The 19,848-nt window shown below is 41.6% G+C and overlaps 1 protein-coding gene across 2 annotated transcripts in view; it reads right to left on the bottom strand.

The window, feature by feature from the left end:
• ADCY2 (adenylate cyclase 2) overlaps positions 1-19,848 on the bottom strand; it is a 378,996-nt gene that overhangs the window by 63,830 nt on the left and 295,318 nt on the right. For both annotated transcript variants that reach the window (XM_064479397.1, XM_064479401.1), the window contains exons 15-16: positions 13,186-13,270; positions 339-476 (exon numbers count right to left, since the gene is read on the bottom strand). In XM_064479397.1, coding sequence (XP_064335467.1) covers positions 339-476; positions 13,186-13,270 — 223 coding nt within the window. The remainder of the gene's footprint in view (positions 1-338; positions 477-13,185; positions 13,271-19,848) is intronic.

Genomic DNA, 19,848 nt, shown 5'->3' with positions numbered 1-19,848 from the left:
ATGAAGAATCTTCAAAATTGCACAGCATGTCTGAAATCAGGCATTTGAGACCCCAGAGTGGGACACATTTCCCACTGCGCTCTCCTTCATCTGCTGGTTCTGTCGTCCCCGGGTGACCACCCTGCTGACACTTGGTGGCATCTCTTTAGCTGGGACCCGCAGGAGCCAGGAGGTGGGAAGCCGGTGGTGGCAGGAGCCCCCCTCCCCCCTCCCAGGGAAGCCCTTGCTGCGGTGGGTGGAGGCTGAGTGTAACAGGCAGCAACTGGTGTTGTCAAAGGAGCTGCGGGCAAGGCTTCGAAATCCCGCTGGACAGCACCGTCCGGCAGGGCCCGACTCACCATGTTGAACACAGCCATGGTCAGGATGATGGCCGTGGTGATGACCGTCAGGGAGATCCGCGGCCAGGGGCGGCTGGCGATGATGCTGGACGACTTCAGCAGCCACAGGAGGGAGGCAGAGGCTTTCTTGCTGCATTGCTAGGAGGCGGGGGAAAGACAAAGAAAGGCGCTAGTATTTTGTGCATTCTCCCAAGTTTCTCAGTGATGCTTAAAGCCACCAGATGCGTCCATATCCTCCACAGACTCAACATGAGGACGACACTGCAACAATTAGGAACAAATTAATTCAATTTCTATGACAAATTAGGATACGCTTGTGTGTCCTTTAAGACAGACCTGGAATGATGTCTAAAAAAATCTGGTAAAGGGAAAATATGTCTGTTAACTAAACCACTCTGGGGAGTGTGCTGGCTCTCAGGTCACAGCTGTGACGAAGCCATTTTCATACATTTCAATGATTTATGTAGAAAACAGATCAACGTGCAGCTAATCCCAAGAACACAACCGGACGACAAAACCGTCTGGGGCCTGCACCTGCGCAGACGGCGCCCGGAGGTCCCCGCTGTGCCCGGCGTGACGGCTTTACCGCACCCTGGCCTGAGAGGGCTCCCCCCATGTGGAGAAGCTCTACTTTTTACTATAAAATTTTTGATTTTTAACTGTGTTAAAAAAAACACATAATAGCAAATGTACCCTCTTACCCATTTTTTAAGTGAGCAGCTCAGCAGTGTCAACTATACGCACAGTGCTGGGTAGCAGATCTCTATAACTTTCCATCTCGCACAACTGAAACTCCACGCCCACTCAACACGTCTCCTCGTCCGTGGCCACCACCATTCTGCTTTCTGTCTCTAAGAGTCTGACCACTCCAGGCCCGCGTGCAAGCGGAATCGCGGGGCGTTTGTTTTGTGATGGGCTTGTTTCACTTAGTGTAACGATGGCCTCCAGGGCCATCCACGGGGGCAGCCTGCGGCAGGACTCCTTTCTTTTTCTAAGGCTGGAGAACATTCCATCCTGTGTAGAGACCACATTTTGTTTATCCGTTCATCTGCTGACGGACGCTTGTGTTGCTGACAACCATTGGCTGCTGTGAATAAGGCTGCAAGGAACAGCATCACGGTGCTGGAGAAGCCCTTCCTTTTGATACAGGAGGAACTGAGGTCTTCACAGAAAGGCAGCCAGCATCCCCTCACCATTTTCTGTGGGCCAGACTCTGCTTGGTGGGAACTCATTAGGGGCTAACCTCCTCCTCAAGGCCACCTTCCCGGGTAGGAGCCACTGTGATGCTCCCCTTCACCCAGGGGGTGGGAGAGCAGAAGCCGGGAGAGTCCTGAGGGGTGGGTGACGCAAGCGCGGCCTGCGTCAGGCACGCCTGCGGGTATTTCCGCGTGTTACATACGTTATCTGATACGACAGGCAGCCCAGCCCCTAAGGGTTCTGCAGGGATCCAAATTTTAACCTTCATCCCAAAGAAACTGGGCACCGGAGGCTGTGTCCTGAAACCATTAGAATAAAGGTGTAATTCCAAAAAAAGAATCAGAAGGAAGAATAAATATATTACACACTTTTGACTTGCACTATTAACAGAAAGATAAAACTGCTGTGGCATCAATAAAATTCAAATAGAGAACACCCCTGAAGAGCACTCATAGATAGCCCTTTATTTCTCTACTTATTTCACATTTGCTTTCTGCTTTATTCTTAAAAATATTCTCAAGGACCTACTGGGTAGCACAGGGAACTATATTCAATTTCTTTAATAAGCTGGAATGGAAAAGAATCTGAAAAAAATTATGTATATATGTATGTATATGTATAACTGAAACGCTTTGTTACATACCTGGTGCTAACACTGTCAATCAACTACATTTCAATTAAAAAATAAAATTAAAAAAATATCACTGACACAAGCATGGCAGTAAGTTAACCGCTGATATAACAATGAACTGAGATTGTGTAACTCTGGATGAGAGGGGCTTAGAAAGGTAAGGATCCCTGTGGCTGAGGGTCACACCCCGACGGCTGTGAAACTTTCTGCAAGTTAATTACCCTCTCTGGCCTCAGTTTCTTCATCTCTGAAATGAGTAGCATAATACCTTTTGGGTCTTTTAGGAGACTTCAGTGAGCTACACAAGGTGCCCGGAACAGGACACAGGAGTTAGCGCTGCTTCTTCTATTTGTGAGGAAAACATAATACTTCTCAGAAGCCTAAGGACGAAACATCTATTTGCTTTGTATCTGGATGAACAAAGGACCATTTTCCCCCTTCCTTCTGCTGCAGTTGTTCTTACTCCAGTTCCTGATATAAAGAGATACAGAGTAGCTGTCTACAGCACAGCCCCCACTAGCGCAGGATCCCGGGACGGTGTTTAGGGCTCACGGCTTGGGTGGATTCTCCCGGGTCCTTCTCTGGTTTCTCCTCCATTCTTGTCCGGGAGAATGGACCAGTGCCGCCCTGGGTTCCAGAGGCGGCCAGGAGCTGAAGGGATGGCTGGCAGCAGGGGGCGCCCTCAGCCGGGCTCTGCAGAGCATCTTCCCATCAATAGCTCTGAAGGAGCCAGATTTATGCCTCAAGCTTCTTCCCCAGAGCAGGGCTCAGATGGGGGTTGGTGGTGGCCTTAACTCTATCATCCAACAAAGTGCCGTTTAATGCTCTGAATATGCAATATCTTGCAGGGTCCTCCAGCTGGAGGAAAAGTGTTTAGCATTATTGTTTAGCGCACTGCATGGTTATTCACCATAGCCAACAGTTGCAAGCAACACAAGTGCCCATCAACAGATGAGTGGATAAACAGTATGTGGTCTCTACCTAGAATGGAATGCTTTGAATAACACTGATAGCACAGCCCGCAGGCAGATCTGCGGAGGAGAAGCCACAGCGAGTGTAAGGAGTGGAGATCCAAACAGAAGGTCGCGGCCGCCTAGCTCACGTCCCATTAGGAGGTGAGGCCTCTGCCTGGATCCTGGCAGCTGCAGACCACATTTATGTACTTGCACCCTCATTGAGTAGGGCTGGTGTTCTTATTTAAAAGAAAATTGTTAAGATCGATGCTTTTGTGTCTGTATACAGAAACTGTCCATAAAGATGATAATAGCAATTTTAAGTGCAGAAACCACAATACTACTACTTTAGGAGAATATTCAAATCCAGCTCAGATTCCACATCACAGTCAATTAGGTAAAACAGTATCTAGTTATTACACAGGCACTGTATTGAGATTATGAAATCTAAGAAATTACTGTTTGTGTTTTTAGAATACAGCATGGTGACAATATTGTCAAATACACCATCTAATAGGAATATGGCCTACTCTGCTCATAGGCTCTTGTGGGCAGACACACATGATTTTTTTCTGCTCCTGTGACACACTGGGTAAAATTACAAACTGGTGGCCTTAAAAACTACTGCCTCTTCCTACTTCCCGTACACGTGGAGGCTGTCCTGGAAAACTGTCGTGATCCTCTTCAGCCCCGCAAAGAGCAACAGCTGGAACTAGTCACTAAAGACGTGGGTTTGGCACCTGCTGGGTTCAGGACAACAGACTCAGGATGCAGTAAGTACAATTCTTTCTCCTGCTTTGTCTTCATATGTGCCTCCCAGCCCTCCCCACCCCCCGCCCCCAACCATGCAATCGTTTTTAAACCTATTATGCCAAATACTCATCATTCGCCAGGTCACAGAGGCAGGCAGCCTCCCCCATCTTTCCATCTCATCACTGAGGAGAGGCAAAGGAAATAAAACTTCTGAAATATGAAAGTTGGTAACACTGCCAGTGACAAGGAAACAGAAGAAGATGATGGAGATGTGACCCTGAACTATAACGACCTTGAGGGAGGAAGAGGAGGGAGACAAAGAAGTCAGAGGGAAGAGAAGAAACCAATGGTGGGAGAAAAGGAGAAAAAAGCCTAAGACCTTAAAACAGAAGGAAACTGGGGGAAAAATGGGGGCATTGATTCCATTTGCAGCTCTGAATAAAAGTTACAACTTGGGTCTTGACATGATCATTTTCTTCAGTTTATTCTCTTTTGGGTTCAGTATTGTAATAAAGTCCCTGATGGAAAAATAAGTTTATCAGAATTTATACCATCCTAATGAAACATTTTAAATAACATCTCAAAGGCCATTTTGGCATTTATTCAGGAGATGCTATTCATATGAAAATGAGAGCATGCCTGCTCGGAGCTCAGTGTATTCATTCTGCTTGATCTTTGGTGTAATCACTGGCATCATTCCAGCCAAATCCAATTTCTCCCTGTCCTGATCATCAGTGAGGCTCACTGTATCCTATGATTGCTTCTTATTACTTACGGCGAGCTCACTGTGCACCTTCTGGAAATGCTCTTGGCTGTTAATACCACATCCATCTAGTGATGTATGCAGAGTTGGTACTAACTGTGGTGGGAGATGTAAAAGGAGAAAGAATATAAATTTATGTGAAACCCTATCATGGGGTTGGCACTGGGGACGATGAGCAGTGTGGGTGGCTAGAAAGGGTGTGGGATGAATGCTAATGCCCTTCATTCAGTACAGGCAGAAAGTTCTCCAAGCAAAAATAAGTCTTTCAGACACTGCATTTTGGATTAAAAAAAAGAAAAAAAAGAAAAAATATCCCCATCAAAAATATTTTCCCTTCCTTCCTTTTTTTTTTCACCTTTTGCAATGGAAACAACTGGTGGTCGCTCATTCTAAAATTCCTCATAATTTAATGTAACAATTATAAAAGCAGATTGTGTTTGCAATCTCATTAGTGTTCCTTTGAATGGTAATAAAATGAGGTACCTGAAAAAGAAGTAGATGCTTATATAAAGTGAAGTGTAATTAAATGGAAAACATCTCAGAGAGTTGTAAGCATGTCATAGTGGCTGAGGGACAAACTTTTAATATTAGAAAAACAGACCTCATCTTAAAAATCTTGCCTGAAAAGTATGGTGAAGTTTATCATATAAACATGCACTTTTGTGTATTTGTCTAAAGGAACATTTACTTTGGCATTTTAATTGGGCAAGGGCTGTCTTTTTGAATGGCAGCAACAAGCTGCAGCAATAATTGCTTGACACAATGTCACAGACACTGATGTGTGTACTTTAATTATTTATTTGTACTTGGATTTCCTGCAGACTTTTACTCCAATCAGTCATGTGTTACAAAATCAACCTGTTTCTTTTGCCCGCCTTGGGTGAGCCATATTCCTTGGTTATTCACCCACTGCATGGCACTCACAGCATTGTCCACGTTGTGTTATTTTTGCTGACATGCTTGTCTCTGGCCACATGGAGAGGTGGTTGAGGACAATGACCACCTCACACCCATCTCTGTGTTCCCAGAGGCAGCACAGTGTCCAACAAATAGTCAGAACTCAACAGATGCTTGCTCGATAAGTTCACTGTCTTAACGAAGGACCAGAAGAGGAATTCCCAGGGGGCCGAAACAAAGAAGTAGGTCACTGCTAGAGGGGCTGAAGCTGTGGGATTGGTCCAGGAATGTCCAGGAACTGGACATCACCTAGGACTTAGGATTTTAATACCCACAGGGGAAAGGTGTTGCCTTGGGCTTGGAAAAAAATGGCAGCTGCGACCAAGACCCATGAATAAGACCAGAAGCTTCAGAAGGTTGTTCTCTTCATGTGGGAAAGTCTAGAAGAACTCTGTACACTAGGTCAAGGAAGTATCAATAAGCTTCCAGTGATAATTGAAACTCTAAACATGGGCATTGGTTTTGAAACCACGTTATTTGCTTCATAATGAGAATCTCAAGTTAGATGGTTTTCAGTCAGACCAAAAACCAGAGACAGTCCTTGAGGCTCTGGTAGAATCAAGAACAACACTGCTTGCAAATGATACTTTATATCACAGGGTGCAGGGCGTGTCCCAGTTGGGTGATGACCCCACAATAAACAAAAGTTATGAACTACATAAGGCAATGGACCATACAAGGAGGAATCAACAGAAATAACAGACATTAGAATCAGTATTATAAGATCTGCAAATATTATATCAATCTGAAATAGTCTATAAAATAAGATTAAATTAATAAAAGACAGATTAGAGTTCATAATGAACGACCAGTTAAGAGAAAGTAACAGGTATATTTTAAAAATGAGCCCCATAGACTCTCCAGCGATCAACATGTAGATACTGAACTTAAAACACTCAGCTCTGAGGGAAAAACAGAAGCATAGAGATAAAAAGTATAAAAGAGTTGTTGAGGCACAGAGTGTAAAATAAAAAGATTCAACATACTTGTAATGAAAGTTTGAGGAAACAAGAACAGAAAGACTTGGAAAGAGGCAAAATACAAGGAAACATGGGGCAACAAGTTGGTGAACCTGGAGCAGAAGATGAGCTCTGTGGTTGAGATGATGCATTGAGTTGCAAACAGGAAAAATGAAAGTAAACCTATCCTTAAGACAAGGAATCTATTACCCAGGACAGACAAAGAGCGAGTCCTACAAAAACAATCAGAAGAAAGACATTATCTATCAAGGAACAACAATGAGACTGTAGATCTCCCCTCAGTATATTAAAATCCAGGAAAATATGGACTCAGGTTTTAAAAATGTTAGAAAAGTTATCATAAATTATTAGTCAATGAGGAAAGAAGGTTATTTTTAATACAAAAGTGGATTGGGTAGATTATGCAAAGCTCTCACGGAAAGGATTACAAAGGAATAATCTTATGGAAATATGAACACTGAGTCCTGGAGGCAAAAATGATACTCAGAAGAATGGTGAACAGACAGATTGTTAAGCAAGAATAGTGATAATAATGAATAATAACAATGTATTGATTAAATTTAGGAATATCTAAATAACACTAGTAAGGAGAATGAAAAAGGATGATCAGATTTAGAGATTTAGAGCATGGCCGCTGTATTCTTCAACAGAAAGATGGAGTTAACAATAGGCCCTGTTAGTCATGTGCATGTTACACATTTTACGTTAATTGCTAAAAGACAAGACTAGAATATATAACTGTCAAGTCACTAGCAGGAAAAAAGGAGAATAAATACACTCCATTAGTCCAAGAGAAGGTAGGAAAGGAGGAAAAATAAGTAGAAGCAAAGAACACATATGACAGACTGAAAAAAGCAAGATAAGACTAGCAATAATTATAATACACGTAAATGTATTATTCCCGCCAGGTAAAAGAGAGAGACTCTCGGATCAGAGAATGTAACATACACCTAGATGCTGTTTACAAGAGACACACCTGTACAGCAAGGGAAAACTGAACAAGATGGGAAAAGGGACACTGGGAATATAACAACCTGACAGAGTTATATTGATATTAGAGAACACAGACTTCAAGGGAAAAACGCTCCTGTGGGCAGAACGCTTTTCTATCAGCTGGTGTGTGACCTACTTCCCTTCCCCAGGACTGTCTGTGTATTTGTGCTCTCAGCTCTGCCTGGAACAAGGCTGGTGGGCTGACAGCATATTAGCTCTGCTACACAAAGCACAAGAAAACCACAGAGAGAAAAATTTCCCCTGACATTCTCTAACATTTTCATTTGCTGAATCGGGCACACGTCATCTAAAAGACATCTTATCAAGGAGGTTTCTGTGTGTGTGTTATTTATGTTATTTATGGTTACATCTCTTGTATTTGTCACAGAGAGGGAACTTTACTTTGGGCGGTTTAGAAAGTTACATTTGGCAGCGAAAATGCATTTATTACTCCTATGCTGACGACAGCTATTCTCACCTTTTCTTGCTGATGGTAATGAAAACGTTAACTTGAATCTCTTATTCTACATCTTAGTTTCTACTTAGAAAAAATGGACTGTTTTGATTATCAAATAAAAAATATATCATGAAAACACTTTGTAGGGCTCTCATATATGTGAAAACATTTTGTGAAGTGTTTCTGTTAAGAATACCTTCTAGAATATTTTAGGGCCTAAATCCACTTATAAGTTAACTTTTCCCCCCATTTTTACTGAATGTCTTTGAAGATGGAATTATACCTTGCCCAGATTCCAATTTTACATAAACTGGGCCACCAGCTGAATATATTAGAAAACGAGAGAAGAGGAGACTATGAATTAGGTTTTACGTTAGATTATCTTCACTTATTTATGTCATTTTGACCAACTGGTGCTTAGCAGTCACCCCCACCCCCAGACAACCTCAGTGCCATGATGGCCCGTAACCTCGCATGTGGAATCCCTGCCTCGTTCCGAGCACGTATCTGCCAGTGACCCTCCACACACAGCCTGGCACCCTCTGGAACCTGCCTCCCTTTAACTACTAGGGTTCTAAAGCTTGTTTCCAATGGCTCAAAACCTTCCTTGCTATATACCACAGGCAAGTTCTGTAGCCTCTGAGAGCTTCTGTTTTGTTGCCTGTAGAATGAGCATCCCCTCCAAGGACACACCTGTACAGCAAGGGAAAACTGAACAAGATAAACGAGCCAGTGTATAGAAAATGCCTGGCAGAGCAAGTGTCATTCTTAATGTAACAGAACATTTATTACCTGTAAACTGCGATGAGGTCAGATACAGAACTAGTCATGGGATTTTGCCCATTATAAGCCATTTATGCTGATTCTGAAGGTTCTTATCCAAGGACAGGAAGCCTCTGCAGGCCTTATGGTCATCACATTCATGTTCCTGAGCTGCAGGTTCCATCTCCGTCCTCAAGAGAGGATGCTGACACCTCCTGCATCGTTTTTCACGGAGGGAGACCTTTCTTCTCAATAAGTAGAAACGGAAACTCACCGAAGTGCATGGCATCTCCAGAGTCCTGGGTCCCTCGTTCACAAAATGCGGGCCAGAAAACGTTATCTCTTGGCTTCCTTTCGCTTCTCAGGTTTGCAGTTCTGAAATGCTAACCAGCATCTGGAGAAAGCTAAGGACCTCATGAAGGCACCGATGTGGAGGCAGCTAAAGCAGTCTGACAAGTGAGGACACAGGATGCTGGGGCAGGATGCCAGGAACTTGCCAGAATTTGGAGCAGGCATGCAGTGACTGTGAGCTGAATTCAGAGCTGCGAGCTTGGGAGAAATCAAGTCTGGGTGGGAGAGTCTCTGAGCAGTGGTGCCAGCAGGTTGCATTTGCAACCCAACCTGCCTTCCAGCGAATGATATTAATATTCAGCTCGTGTTTCAAGTGCCCGAAGGGCTACAATGAACAAAACAGGGCTGATGATTTTTTTTGTCTAAAAGAACAGAGCTCAGAATAGGAAAAAGGAAGGCTGACCAGCAGGCACTGGGGATGCTGGTGGTGGAAAAGGCGGGCTCTTCAGAGTCGGTTTATGAAGGTTGGAAGATCATTTCCAACTGAGGATCCAGCCCGAAGCATGCCAGCGTCAAGGACCCGTGACATGCGTGAGAAGGGATTTCAGCGCGGCAAGAAGGCGGCCGTGAACCGCCATTCACTCCTTCACACACTCAGTTGCACACAGAGCCCGTCCCCACGCCAGGGCATCTGGAGAAAGAAGGATTCACTCGTGCTCCCAGGGGACGCCTAACCCTGCCTGAGGATGAACAGGGTGCTGGGGAGACAGTGGAGGTGTTATGTGGAGCCCGGTGAGTGGCGGAAGAAAAAGGCACCTGATGGAAATGACGGGAATCCAGCAGTGCTTCTGCTTAGCGATGCTTACTGTAAACACAGTTATGCGGCAGCATCCTGCTGGACGCGCTGGGAGACAGGAAGCAAGTGTAGGAAGCAATCCTGGCCTTAAGGAACCTGCTCTGCAAGGGGAACCAGCAGTCACGTTCACCAAAAGAAAAAAGAGGGGGCCAATGAGACGCTATGCAATCAAGTGCTGAGTTACCCGGCGGATCCCAAGTCCCAGGGCGCCGGAGAAGCCCCGTCACAGGGGCCAGCGCGGTGCCGGGGGAAGACCTGACAAGCGGGCGGCCTGGGGCAGGGGGCGAGCGCTGCGGGGAGAGGCACCGGGGGATGGGGGTGGGCTGCGGGTGCCCGAGGGAGAGGAGAGGCTGGGCTTCTCACGCCATCATAGTAACAAATAGATTCCGACACTTTTTCCAGAACGTGTCACCAAAGAGCGAGCTGTGTGTGTTTTTTAATCAACAGGGAAAAATTCCATTTCATCATCAGTCTTAGTTTTCGCCCATTTTGATGTTTCTCTACCTTTTTATCAAACACAGTTGTATAACGACCAGTCAACTTTATTTCCCTGTGCTGCACTTTTGTGCAATGGAGGATAATAAAGGTAAGTATCTTAGCGGAAAGCTGTCTGTCAGGCTTACTTTTTCTTAACATCCTTGACAGAAGTATTTTAATTTCATTCTCCTCTCAGAGAATTTAAGACGGATATTAGCGTTGATACTGCCTTTGGCATTTAAGTTTCTAGAAGGTCAACATATGTTAGTACAAGATGAGTCTAGGATATTACGTGTTCTTTCATAAACTCAGTATTTAATCCATAAATCAAATCATAATAAAACCTCATACTTCTCCATGAGCACTCTGGGATGTTTGTGATATGTGTAGCTTTTCTTTTTCTTCAATTTAAATTTACTCTTTGTAGAGTGAAACAAGTTCACATTAAATGTCACATGTAAGAACGGTAATATTTTTTAGACACAGAAGCAAGCATTTATCATTGTGATCTTTGTTCTAAACACCGTGAGAACTCATATTAAAAAAATAAAGCTAGTACTGTTGTCTCTTGTCTAAAAAAAAAGGGGTTTGTCTGAAACTTTCTAAGAATAGGCACTCTAAAATGCGGAGCACTGGAAAATAATAGAGCTGCAGTTTGCTGAGAATCTGTTAGAACCCTGCCTGGTCTGTAACACTGAGTATTTCCAGTCCTCCTGAGAGGCTCTGAAGATGGTTGATCTCTAATTTCCATGTGAAGAAACTGTGGCTTGGAGAAGGCTTAACCAAAGTCTCAAAGGTGATCCATGTAGTTTTCGACTGAATTTGGAGGGCAGCATAGAAAGCACACTTAAAGCCTTCTTGCATTGGCTGCTATTGTTATGCTTGATGTAGAAATTAAAAAAAAAAATCCTTACAGTGTGTTTTAAAGAGTGAAAAGAACCTCTTACTGGACTAAGAAGAATTCCTTCTTGAATTTTACCAGGATTTCAGCTGGACCAGATGTCAGCTGGTCACTGGGGGGAGACACAGTCACGGGTCCTACTGATTGAAGTTTAGAAAGACCAGATGTCTTCAAGTCTAGTCTTCCTGACCGCTCTGGCCAAGTACAGGCTTCTTGAAAGGAGGAGGCAAACACCAGGTCATTAGCAGCCTTGAAATATTCTCCTTGAGACATCACAGAGTTAAAAAGACTTCCTAGCATCTGGTGTGTGGGTGTCAGAGTCTTGGGAAGCCCCCGGGGAATGGGAGGGACCAGGAGCTGAGAAATGTTGGATCCTGATCACTCTGACGCACCCTCAGCAGGTCCAGGAGGGACCAAGAGCCACAGAAAATTCAACAGTCAGGTCAGATTCTACCGGGGCGGGGAGGGGAGACAGTACAGAAGAGCAAAGCATCCCACCAAGGCAGCAAAGATGCTCTGGAGACTCTCCCGAGCCTCCAGCCCTGTGTGTCTTTTCCATAGCAACTCAGACAGTGAAAGGAAAAGCCAGTTTGAAACCCTGAGTACAAGCTAGACTCCTGCCACCCCCAAGACTGGATTCCTTGCAATAGAAAATGAGATGTATGGCTACTTAGACACAATGACGTATGCTGCTTTAATCAGAACAAGGTTTGGATTTCCAGTGGAACCACAAATGATAGCTCCTACCTGCAAACCTGAAAAACGGGCTGCAGGAGCCTTTGAGGGGCCAGGAAGACAGAGAGTGGAGTCTGTGTGCTTTTCCACCCAAGGAAAATCTGAACATAGAAATCTATCAGGCTTCCTTGCCTATTCAGAACTCCTTGTATCTTAGAACTTGGCCAGGATTCTCATGGGTCAGTGGTTCCTCAGTCTTCTCTACAACCCACAAGGTCTTCAGGGGATTGTTAAGAGACTTGAGATGCCATGTGTGTACTTGTGGAAATCAGAACCACAGTCTCACTTTTGGAAGTGTTTTCAATCCAATTTGAAGCACCCAAACTATGACATAGCAAACAAAACCCACACAAGTTTGCAAAGGACAAGGCAGAGGAGGCAGAATGTCCACTGCTGAGAGGCAGAGACATATTTTGGCATCTTAACCCCTTTCGGCAAAATGATTTCACGTATCAGGTCAGATGCACCCAGAGCTTGGAATCTGGTTCAGGGTATCCTCTCCTGTTTCAAGTCATCTCCAATGATCAAAACAAAACATTGACTACCTTTCGGGGCTTCTGTCTCACTGTTGGCTTTCTCAGGATGCTCTCAGGGAGCTGGGGCCACCCCACAACACTTGCTTTAGACTCAAGAATACACTTACCAATTTAATTCTTACATCCTGAACTAGCATTTAAACCATAAGCACTTACCATAATTGGTTTAAATTAAAACACTAATAAGAGATATTTCTACATTTGCTATTTTCATATTTTCCAAAGTTTTATACCTTGAAAGCCGACATCGAAGACACATTTGGTTTCAATTTTAATTCCCTCGTACACTAAAAACTTCCTATTATACTAGTATGTGCTACTATAAATAGTCCGAAAACTTAAGAGGATCTAATAGAAAAGGTTGACAGAAACAAATAAACATAAACACGATTTTAGAGTGTGACATCCCACATTTCAAGTAACCTTCAAGTTAGTGTCTTGGATGTGCATGTACTCTGGGCTGGTGACATAAAGGGTACATGTTTCTCTACTGGGATGTGTATCTGTTGAAATGGTAAGTCAACAAGCTCCTTGTTTTAAGCAAGAAATCAGTTTTAATTCAACGAGCACACTTTTCAAGGAAGTTCCATGTTTGAAGTACCTACCAAAAGCTGTCCCGCAAAGCAGACGAAAAGGATAAAGGCAAGCGAGAGGAACGCAGCTCCGAAGGAGATCCCAAGAATGGACGTTCTACCAGGAAACAAAAAGAAGAGGTTAGTGTGGGGATACTTCCCATTCTTCTGGAAAGCCATCATTCATATTTTTGGCTTAATTAGGACTTTACTAAATGAGGACTTCGATCCTCACTCATTTTGTTGAGAAACGAAAACGGAGTTAAAAACAAACCCAAGGTACGTGCATAGAAAAATGGGTCTACAGTTGTGTCTGGCCCACTTGTTACAACTCATTAAAACTGTCCTGCAAACATTAGTTCTTCATGAAATAAAAACTATCTTCTTATGGCTTGTCTCGGCAACCAGCAACCAGCACTCTCATGACCGCATTTGACTATGTCCACCGTGGTGCCCTCGTCCCTGACACCGATGCCCTCGAAGCCCTCATGCCGTTTTCACTCCTGCTCACTTAGAGACAGAGCCTTCGCTCTCCCCAGGACAATCCAACCAGATTCAACTTCCTTCAAGACTGATGCAGCTAAATGTTTACTGAGGCTCCCCAAAGATTTCCCGGCCATGACCTTTACATACCTGCACCAACCAATGAATATCCATGTGGATGATCATGTGGAAAACGTGCCCCCTAAGTTACAGACTCTGCCCCTGGCAGGTTACAGGTAGATAAAAGTGTTTGTAAGAATTGTAAGAACTGTATGCATTTCTGAGAGGCCATTTAACTAGTTAAAAAATTCAAGGCCTCTTAAACTGTCATTTAATCCAAAGGAAGATGTGTTCAGGGGTATTAAAAATGGTGAACCACAATGAATAAACAGAGATGAAATTCAAATGAAACATCCAAAGAGATCGTGTGGTATCTGAGACCACAGTGGAACCTGGTCCAGTGGGGCTGGCTAGCGATACAAGAGACAGAAGGACTGGCACTGAGATGACTCGTCGATACAGCGAATGGACGACTCAGATGCCACCAGCAACAAGCTGAAATAACCAGCGGGTGCACAGCTGCGAGTCCCGCGGGGAGGGAAACGAGGTAACCTCAGCGAACTGAGTAAACCTCCTAATCCCATCAGGAGGGGAACGGTCCACTCGGCTCACACTCAGGCACCTACCCTATCTTGAGGGATGATTACACGTCGGGCAAGATCTACAAAACCTTGACTTCAAACCACTGTATACTTGAGCCTGACCCAATGATGTACTTAGTGGGTACTGAGTGATCTCCAGACACGACAGACGACACTTTCAAATACCAGGCCTGATAATGACATTTGTTCACATTTTATGAGACACCTCTCTGCTTGGAGGGTGTTTATATACCAAAGACGCCTGGATTGTGGACTGGTCTCCTGTGCCAGGCCCATGCTAGGCTGTAATGGCAGGAAGACCAGTAAGACGTTATCCCTGTTTTGAGCTGCTTACAGTCTCGCAGAGGTGAGGACCGTATGCCTCCTCGCCTCCCCTATCCCGAATACCCTCCTTTCTTTCAGATATCCCTCTGGTCCTCAGTCCCCGGTCAGAAGCCCCAGTCTAACCATTTCTCCAACACATACTCTCAGAGCCTCCCGCTTGCCAGGCAATGTGGCGGGAGGGGAGTGTAGGACAGGCTACAGCTCAGAGGTGTGGTGGGCTTGGGTTACTCCGGTGACCGAGGAGAGTCTCAGTGACTCATCTGAGTGACTCATTTCGTTTGCCATCTTTCTCCCGCATCTTTATAAGAGAGTTCTGATGTGTTTTCTTTGACTCTGTGCTCTCCTGGTTCCTTGCTGGTGTCAAGGTAATTCCAGCTGCATAAGGCTGACTTCAGAAACATGGCATCTTTTTCTTAGGTCTGAAACTATTTAACGAATGATCTCTTATTGAAGATTTGGTAAATCTCAGCTATAAAACCAGCCGGTGATAATGAGGGTGATGGTGATGATGGTGACAATATGATAATCTGATGATAGAATATTTACTGTGTCGAGCACTGTTGTGAAGACTTTATATGATTATGTAATCCTGGACAGCACTGATTCTTATTCATTTTCCCAAAGAGAAACTGAAGCCCAGAGAAGTTGAGAAACTTGCCCAAAGTTAGACCCCTATCAAGTGGTGCGGTTAGGATTTAAGTCCACACAACTGTGTTCCTAACCCAGGTCCTATTTTTAGTATTTTTAGGAGTAGATACGTCACATTTCTGTCATGTTTTACTGACTCTATTTTCCCATAAAATTATTCATTTTGTTTAGATTTTTGAATGTGAAATATTCTACATAATATTCCCTTGTTACTTTAAAAGTCTCCATATTTGAAGCAATTCCTTCTTACCCTCAATGTTATTTTTCCCATTTTCTCTGCTTTGGACTTTTGAAGCTTGGCATGTTTTGTTGATCTTCTCAAAGAATGAGCTTTTGGCTTATTAAGGTCTATGCTTTCTGATTGTTTTCTATATTATTGGTTTCTGATTTAACTTTTAAAAATCTCTTCCTCCCTCTTTATTTAAACTTTAATTGTTCTTTTTCTGATTGTCATTTATTGTCAATCTTTTGTGTTTTCTAATAAATGCATTTAAGGCCATAAATATTCCCATAATTACTGCTTTAGCCTATTCCTGCAGCTTTTGATTTATAGCTACTCATTGCCATTCTTTTCTAAAAAGCCTGTAATTTCAACTTCCATTTCCTTTTAACACGAGAGTAATTTCACAAGGAGATTATTTTTGGTCTGTCCTTGTCATTTCTCATTTCATTAGGTTTGATCAGAGATGGTGGTCTCCATTATTTGTACTTTGACAATTTATTTTTCTTCTGGGGTGTGATTAAATATGTTCTATTTCTATTATGTCTCATGGATTTCTGAAAATGATATATATTTTCTTTTTGCTGGAAACAAAGCATGTTCTTTAAATACATCTACTGTCAGAGCCTGATGAGTTAGTCAGATCCTCAGTGGGCTGATTTATTGGTTCAATTTGGTCTGTCAGTTTTATTGAATGTATTAACATTTCCAACTAAGACTGTGGGTCTGTCAATACATCTGAACATTTTAACAGTGTCTATTTATTTCAAAGAGATGCTGAAGTGCATAAAGATTTGTGATTGTTAACTTTTCTTGGTGACTGTACTGTAATATGTCTTTTTATTCATGCTAAGTGCCTTTCATTTGAACTCTGTATTGTGAGAAATCTATTTTACTGTGGTTTCCTTTTTTTTCTGTTCCCTGAAATAACTATTTTTCATCCTTTATTTCCAACCTTTCTCTGTCTTTTATGTTTAGCTAGATCTTGTAAAAGTGGTACAGAAGTGGCGTTTGGTTTGCAGCCTCAATCTGTGAGCCTCTTTCCAAGAACAGGGCATTTTTATCCATTCACAATTATAAAATCTGTTCATATTTGACCAGTTCTTTCCATCTTATTTTCTTAAAATGTCTGGTAAAATTCACACAGAAATCACTTGAGTAAAAAAAAATTTTTTTTAATTTATTATTTAATTTTAAATTTATATTTAAATTTAAATTATTTAAATTCATACATTTAAAATTATTTAAAATTAAAATTATTATTTAATTTCTAAGATAGGTAAATACCCATTTACATTTTCTATTCCACTGTGTGTCAGTTTTGGTAAGTTGCTTTTTTCAATGAATTTTCCCATTTTATCTAAATTGTAAATCTTTTTGGCCCTGAGTAATTTATAACATTCCATATTTATCTTGCTAAAATCTGTAGGTTCGGTAGTAAATCCCCGTTTATTCCTTGTATTATTAGTTTGGGTGGTTAGTGATTATTACTGTTTTTTCTTTCTTGATCAGTCTTGCTACTGGTTTAGGCATTTTTCAACTTTTTCAAAGAACCAACTTTTTAGCTTTGTATTTTTCAGTATTGGTTGCTTTCTATTTTATTGACTTCTTCTTTCTTCTTTAATATTAATCCCCCTCTACTTACTGGATTTGCTTATCTTTTTTCTGGTTTCCTAAGTTGGAAACATAAAGAACTGATTTTTAATCCATTCTCCTTTTCAAATACAAGCATTTTAAAGCTATAAATTCCTCTCTAAACTACTGTTTTAGTTATATTCCACACATTGTATTGTGAGACACAAAACATTTTTCAATTTGTCTTGCGATTTTTTAAATTTGACTTGTAGGTTATTCAGACGTACACAGTTTAACATTGAGATAGTTGGGAGTTATTTTTAGATATTCTATTGTTTTCAATTTCTAATTTGACGTCAGTGTAGTTTGGTATCAGACTGTAAGACTTTCATCTTTTCATATTTATTTCAATCTTTTCAAATTTGTGGAGATACTTTTATTTATTTATATTTAATACTTTTTAAAAATAACTTTTTTGGGGGGTAACTAGATTTATTTATTTATTTATTCTTTTTTTTTAATGGAGGTTCTGGGGATTGAGCACACTACCTATGACCTTACTCTCGCCCTTGAGATGATTTTATATATTAATGTATTATATCATGTCTATATATAATATATATTATATCTTGGTCAATATTCCACGTGCAGTTTAACATAACATGTATTTTACTATTGGATTTAGTGTTCTATGAATGCCAATTCACAGGAAGCTGATAATCTTGCTCAGATTTTCAATATCCTTATATATAGTAAGGGATATAAAAGATCTAATCTGATTATTGATTAGTCTAATTCTTTCTTTGTTTTTTCAAGATTTTTCCTTTCAAGTATTTTATAGCTGTGTTTTAAGTATGTTTCATTTAAAAATTTTGCATTTTCTGATGAATTGAACCTTTCATTATTTTTCAATGTCACTCTATCTCTGTTAATACTTCATGCTTTCATATCTACTTTGTCTGATATTAATATATGTACCATAGCTTCCTTATGCTTACTGTTTATATAATCTATTTTCCATCCTCTTAACTCCAACCTAACTTCCTTCTGTATTGAAAGCACATCTGTTGTAGACAGTACGTGGCTTTGTCATGCTTTTATTTGAAGTGTTTAATCCTTATACATATAATAATACGCCTGGTTTTAAACCATTTTCCATTTGTTTTCTGTTTGTCTCATGCCTTTTTGGTTCTGTCTTCCTCCTTTACTGCCATTTTCCATTAATCTAATATTTCCATAGTATTTTTTATTTCTTCCATTGATTTTTTAAGCTATACCTCTTTGTGCTTTTTAGTGATTGTTCAAGAAATAAAATAAACATTATTAATTTATCAGAAGTCACTTAGCATTAACATTGCACCACTTTAAAAATACAAAAGATCCTGACAACAATTTAACCCCACTCTCCTCCCCATCAGAATTCTTACTGTAGTTATTATTTTTGTGTTAAATAATCTGCTGTCCTTCAGAAAAATTAATACCATGTAAGTGCACACTCTCACATATTAAGCATATCCTGCTCTTCATTCTCTTGTGAGGATTCTGGTATAATTTGCTTCTGGTATAATTTCAGTTCAACTTGAAGAACTTCCATTAGCATCTCTTTTCTCGGCAAAACTAGAGGTTTGCTGGTGATGAATTCCTCTAGCTTTCTTTCATTTACAAAATATCTTTCACCTCGTAAAAAGATGAATCTTTTTACTGAATATGTCATTCAGGATGAACCATATTTATATCAGTGGTTCTGATGAGAAGTCAGTCCTCACTTTTATGCAAGGTCTTTTCCCTCTGGCTGCATTTAAGGTTAATTTTTTCTTCTTTTCCCCTTTGGCTTCAGCAGTTTGAATATAATAACACCACATGTGTTACTGACATTTATTCTTCTTGCTGTTGTTCACAGAGGTTCTTGCCTTTGGAGGCTGATGTCTTTCCACAAGTTTGGGAAAATCTGTCACTAAGCGTGCTGGTAATTTCCTGTTTGTTTTCAAACACATTTCCATCCCATCTCCTACAAACTCCGTTTTCCAGACTCTTTGCCAACTGGTTCTAAGAAGGTTGCCAACTGGTTCCCCAAGAGACGTAGCGGAGGAAGACTGGAAGGGCGGGAAGGAAGAAGCCTGGGCACTTTTTCTTGCTCTCTATTCAGCAGTCGTTTTCTGAAAGGGCTGCCACTCCTGCTGTCCCTGAGGTTCCAGGTCCATGTCCGGCACGCGTTCTGCCTACTCATGGTCCCGTGTCTGCAGGAAGGTGCAGGAGCCTGAGTTTCCGGTGACACCACATCCACCCTGTGTCATTTCAAACTTAGGGTGGTAGCAAGTTCTCCTGTTCCTCTTGGTTGCTTTCCCATCCCCTGTTCTGTTTCTCAGCTTTCCTCTCATTCGATAAACACTTTCCTTTATCAAATTTGCTTGTTGAAATGCCTGAGGACATTTCTGCTTTCTTTATAGGACTCTAATCCATCAACTCACATTTTTTCTATGTAGTATGATACCATGAGTGGTTAGATGGAATTCTAGGAATAATTAGAATCAGATACTTTTCCAACTTTCTTCCTTTTTCCTTTGATAAAGAGCAAACCATTCAGTTTTCATTAGAAGTATTGAGAAAATACCTACATATTCCATAGGTTATGCCGTATCTGAATTTCCTTATGAATGGGTGATTATGGATTATACTGGCCTTTAACTACACAAATCTCAAGAGATGTAATGAGAATTAGCATGGGTCAATCTCCTTTCAAGTCACGTGACTTATTTTGTGAAGCTGAGTTTAAAAAAAAGATCC

The sequence above is a fragment of the Camelus dromedarius genome, chromosome 3 (genome assembly GCF_036321535.1).
Source record: "Camelus dromedarius isolate mCamDro1 chromosome 3, mCamDro1.pat, whole genome shotgun sequence".
NCBI classification, from domain to species: Eukaryota; Metazoa; Chordata; class Mammalia; order Artiodactyla; family Camelidae; genus Camelus; species Camelus dromedarius.
This window is presented reverse-complemented; position numbering and strand designations above follow the sequence as displayed.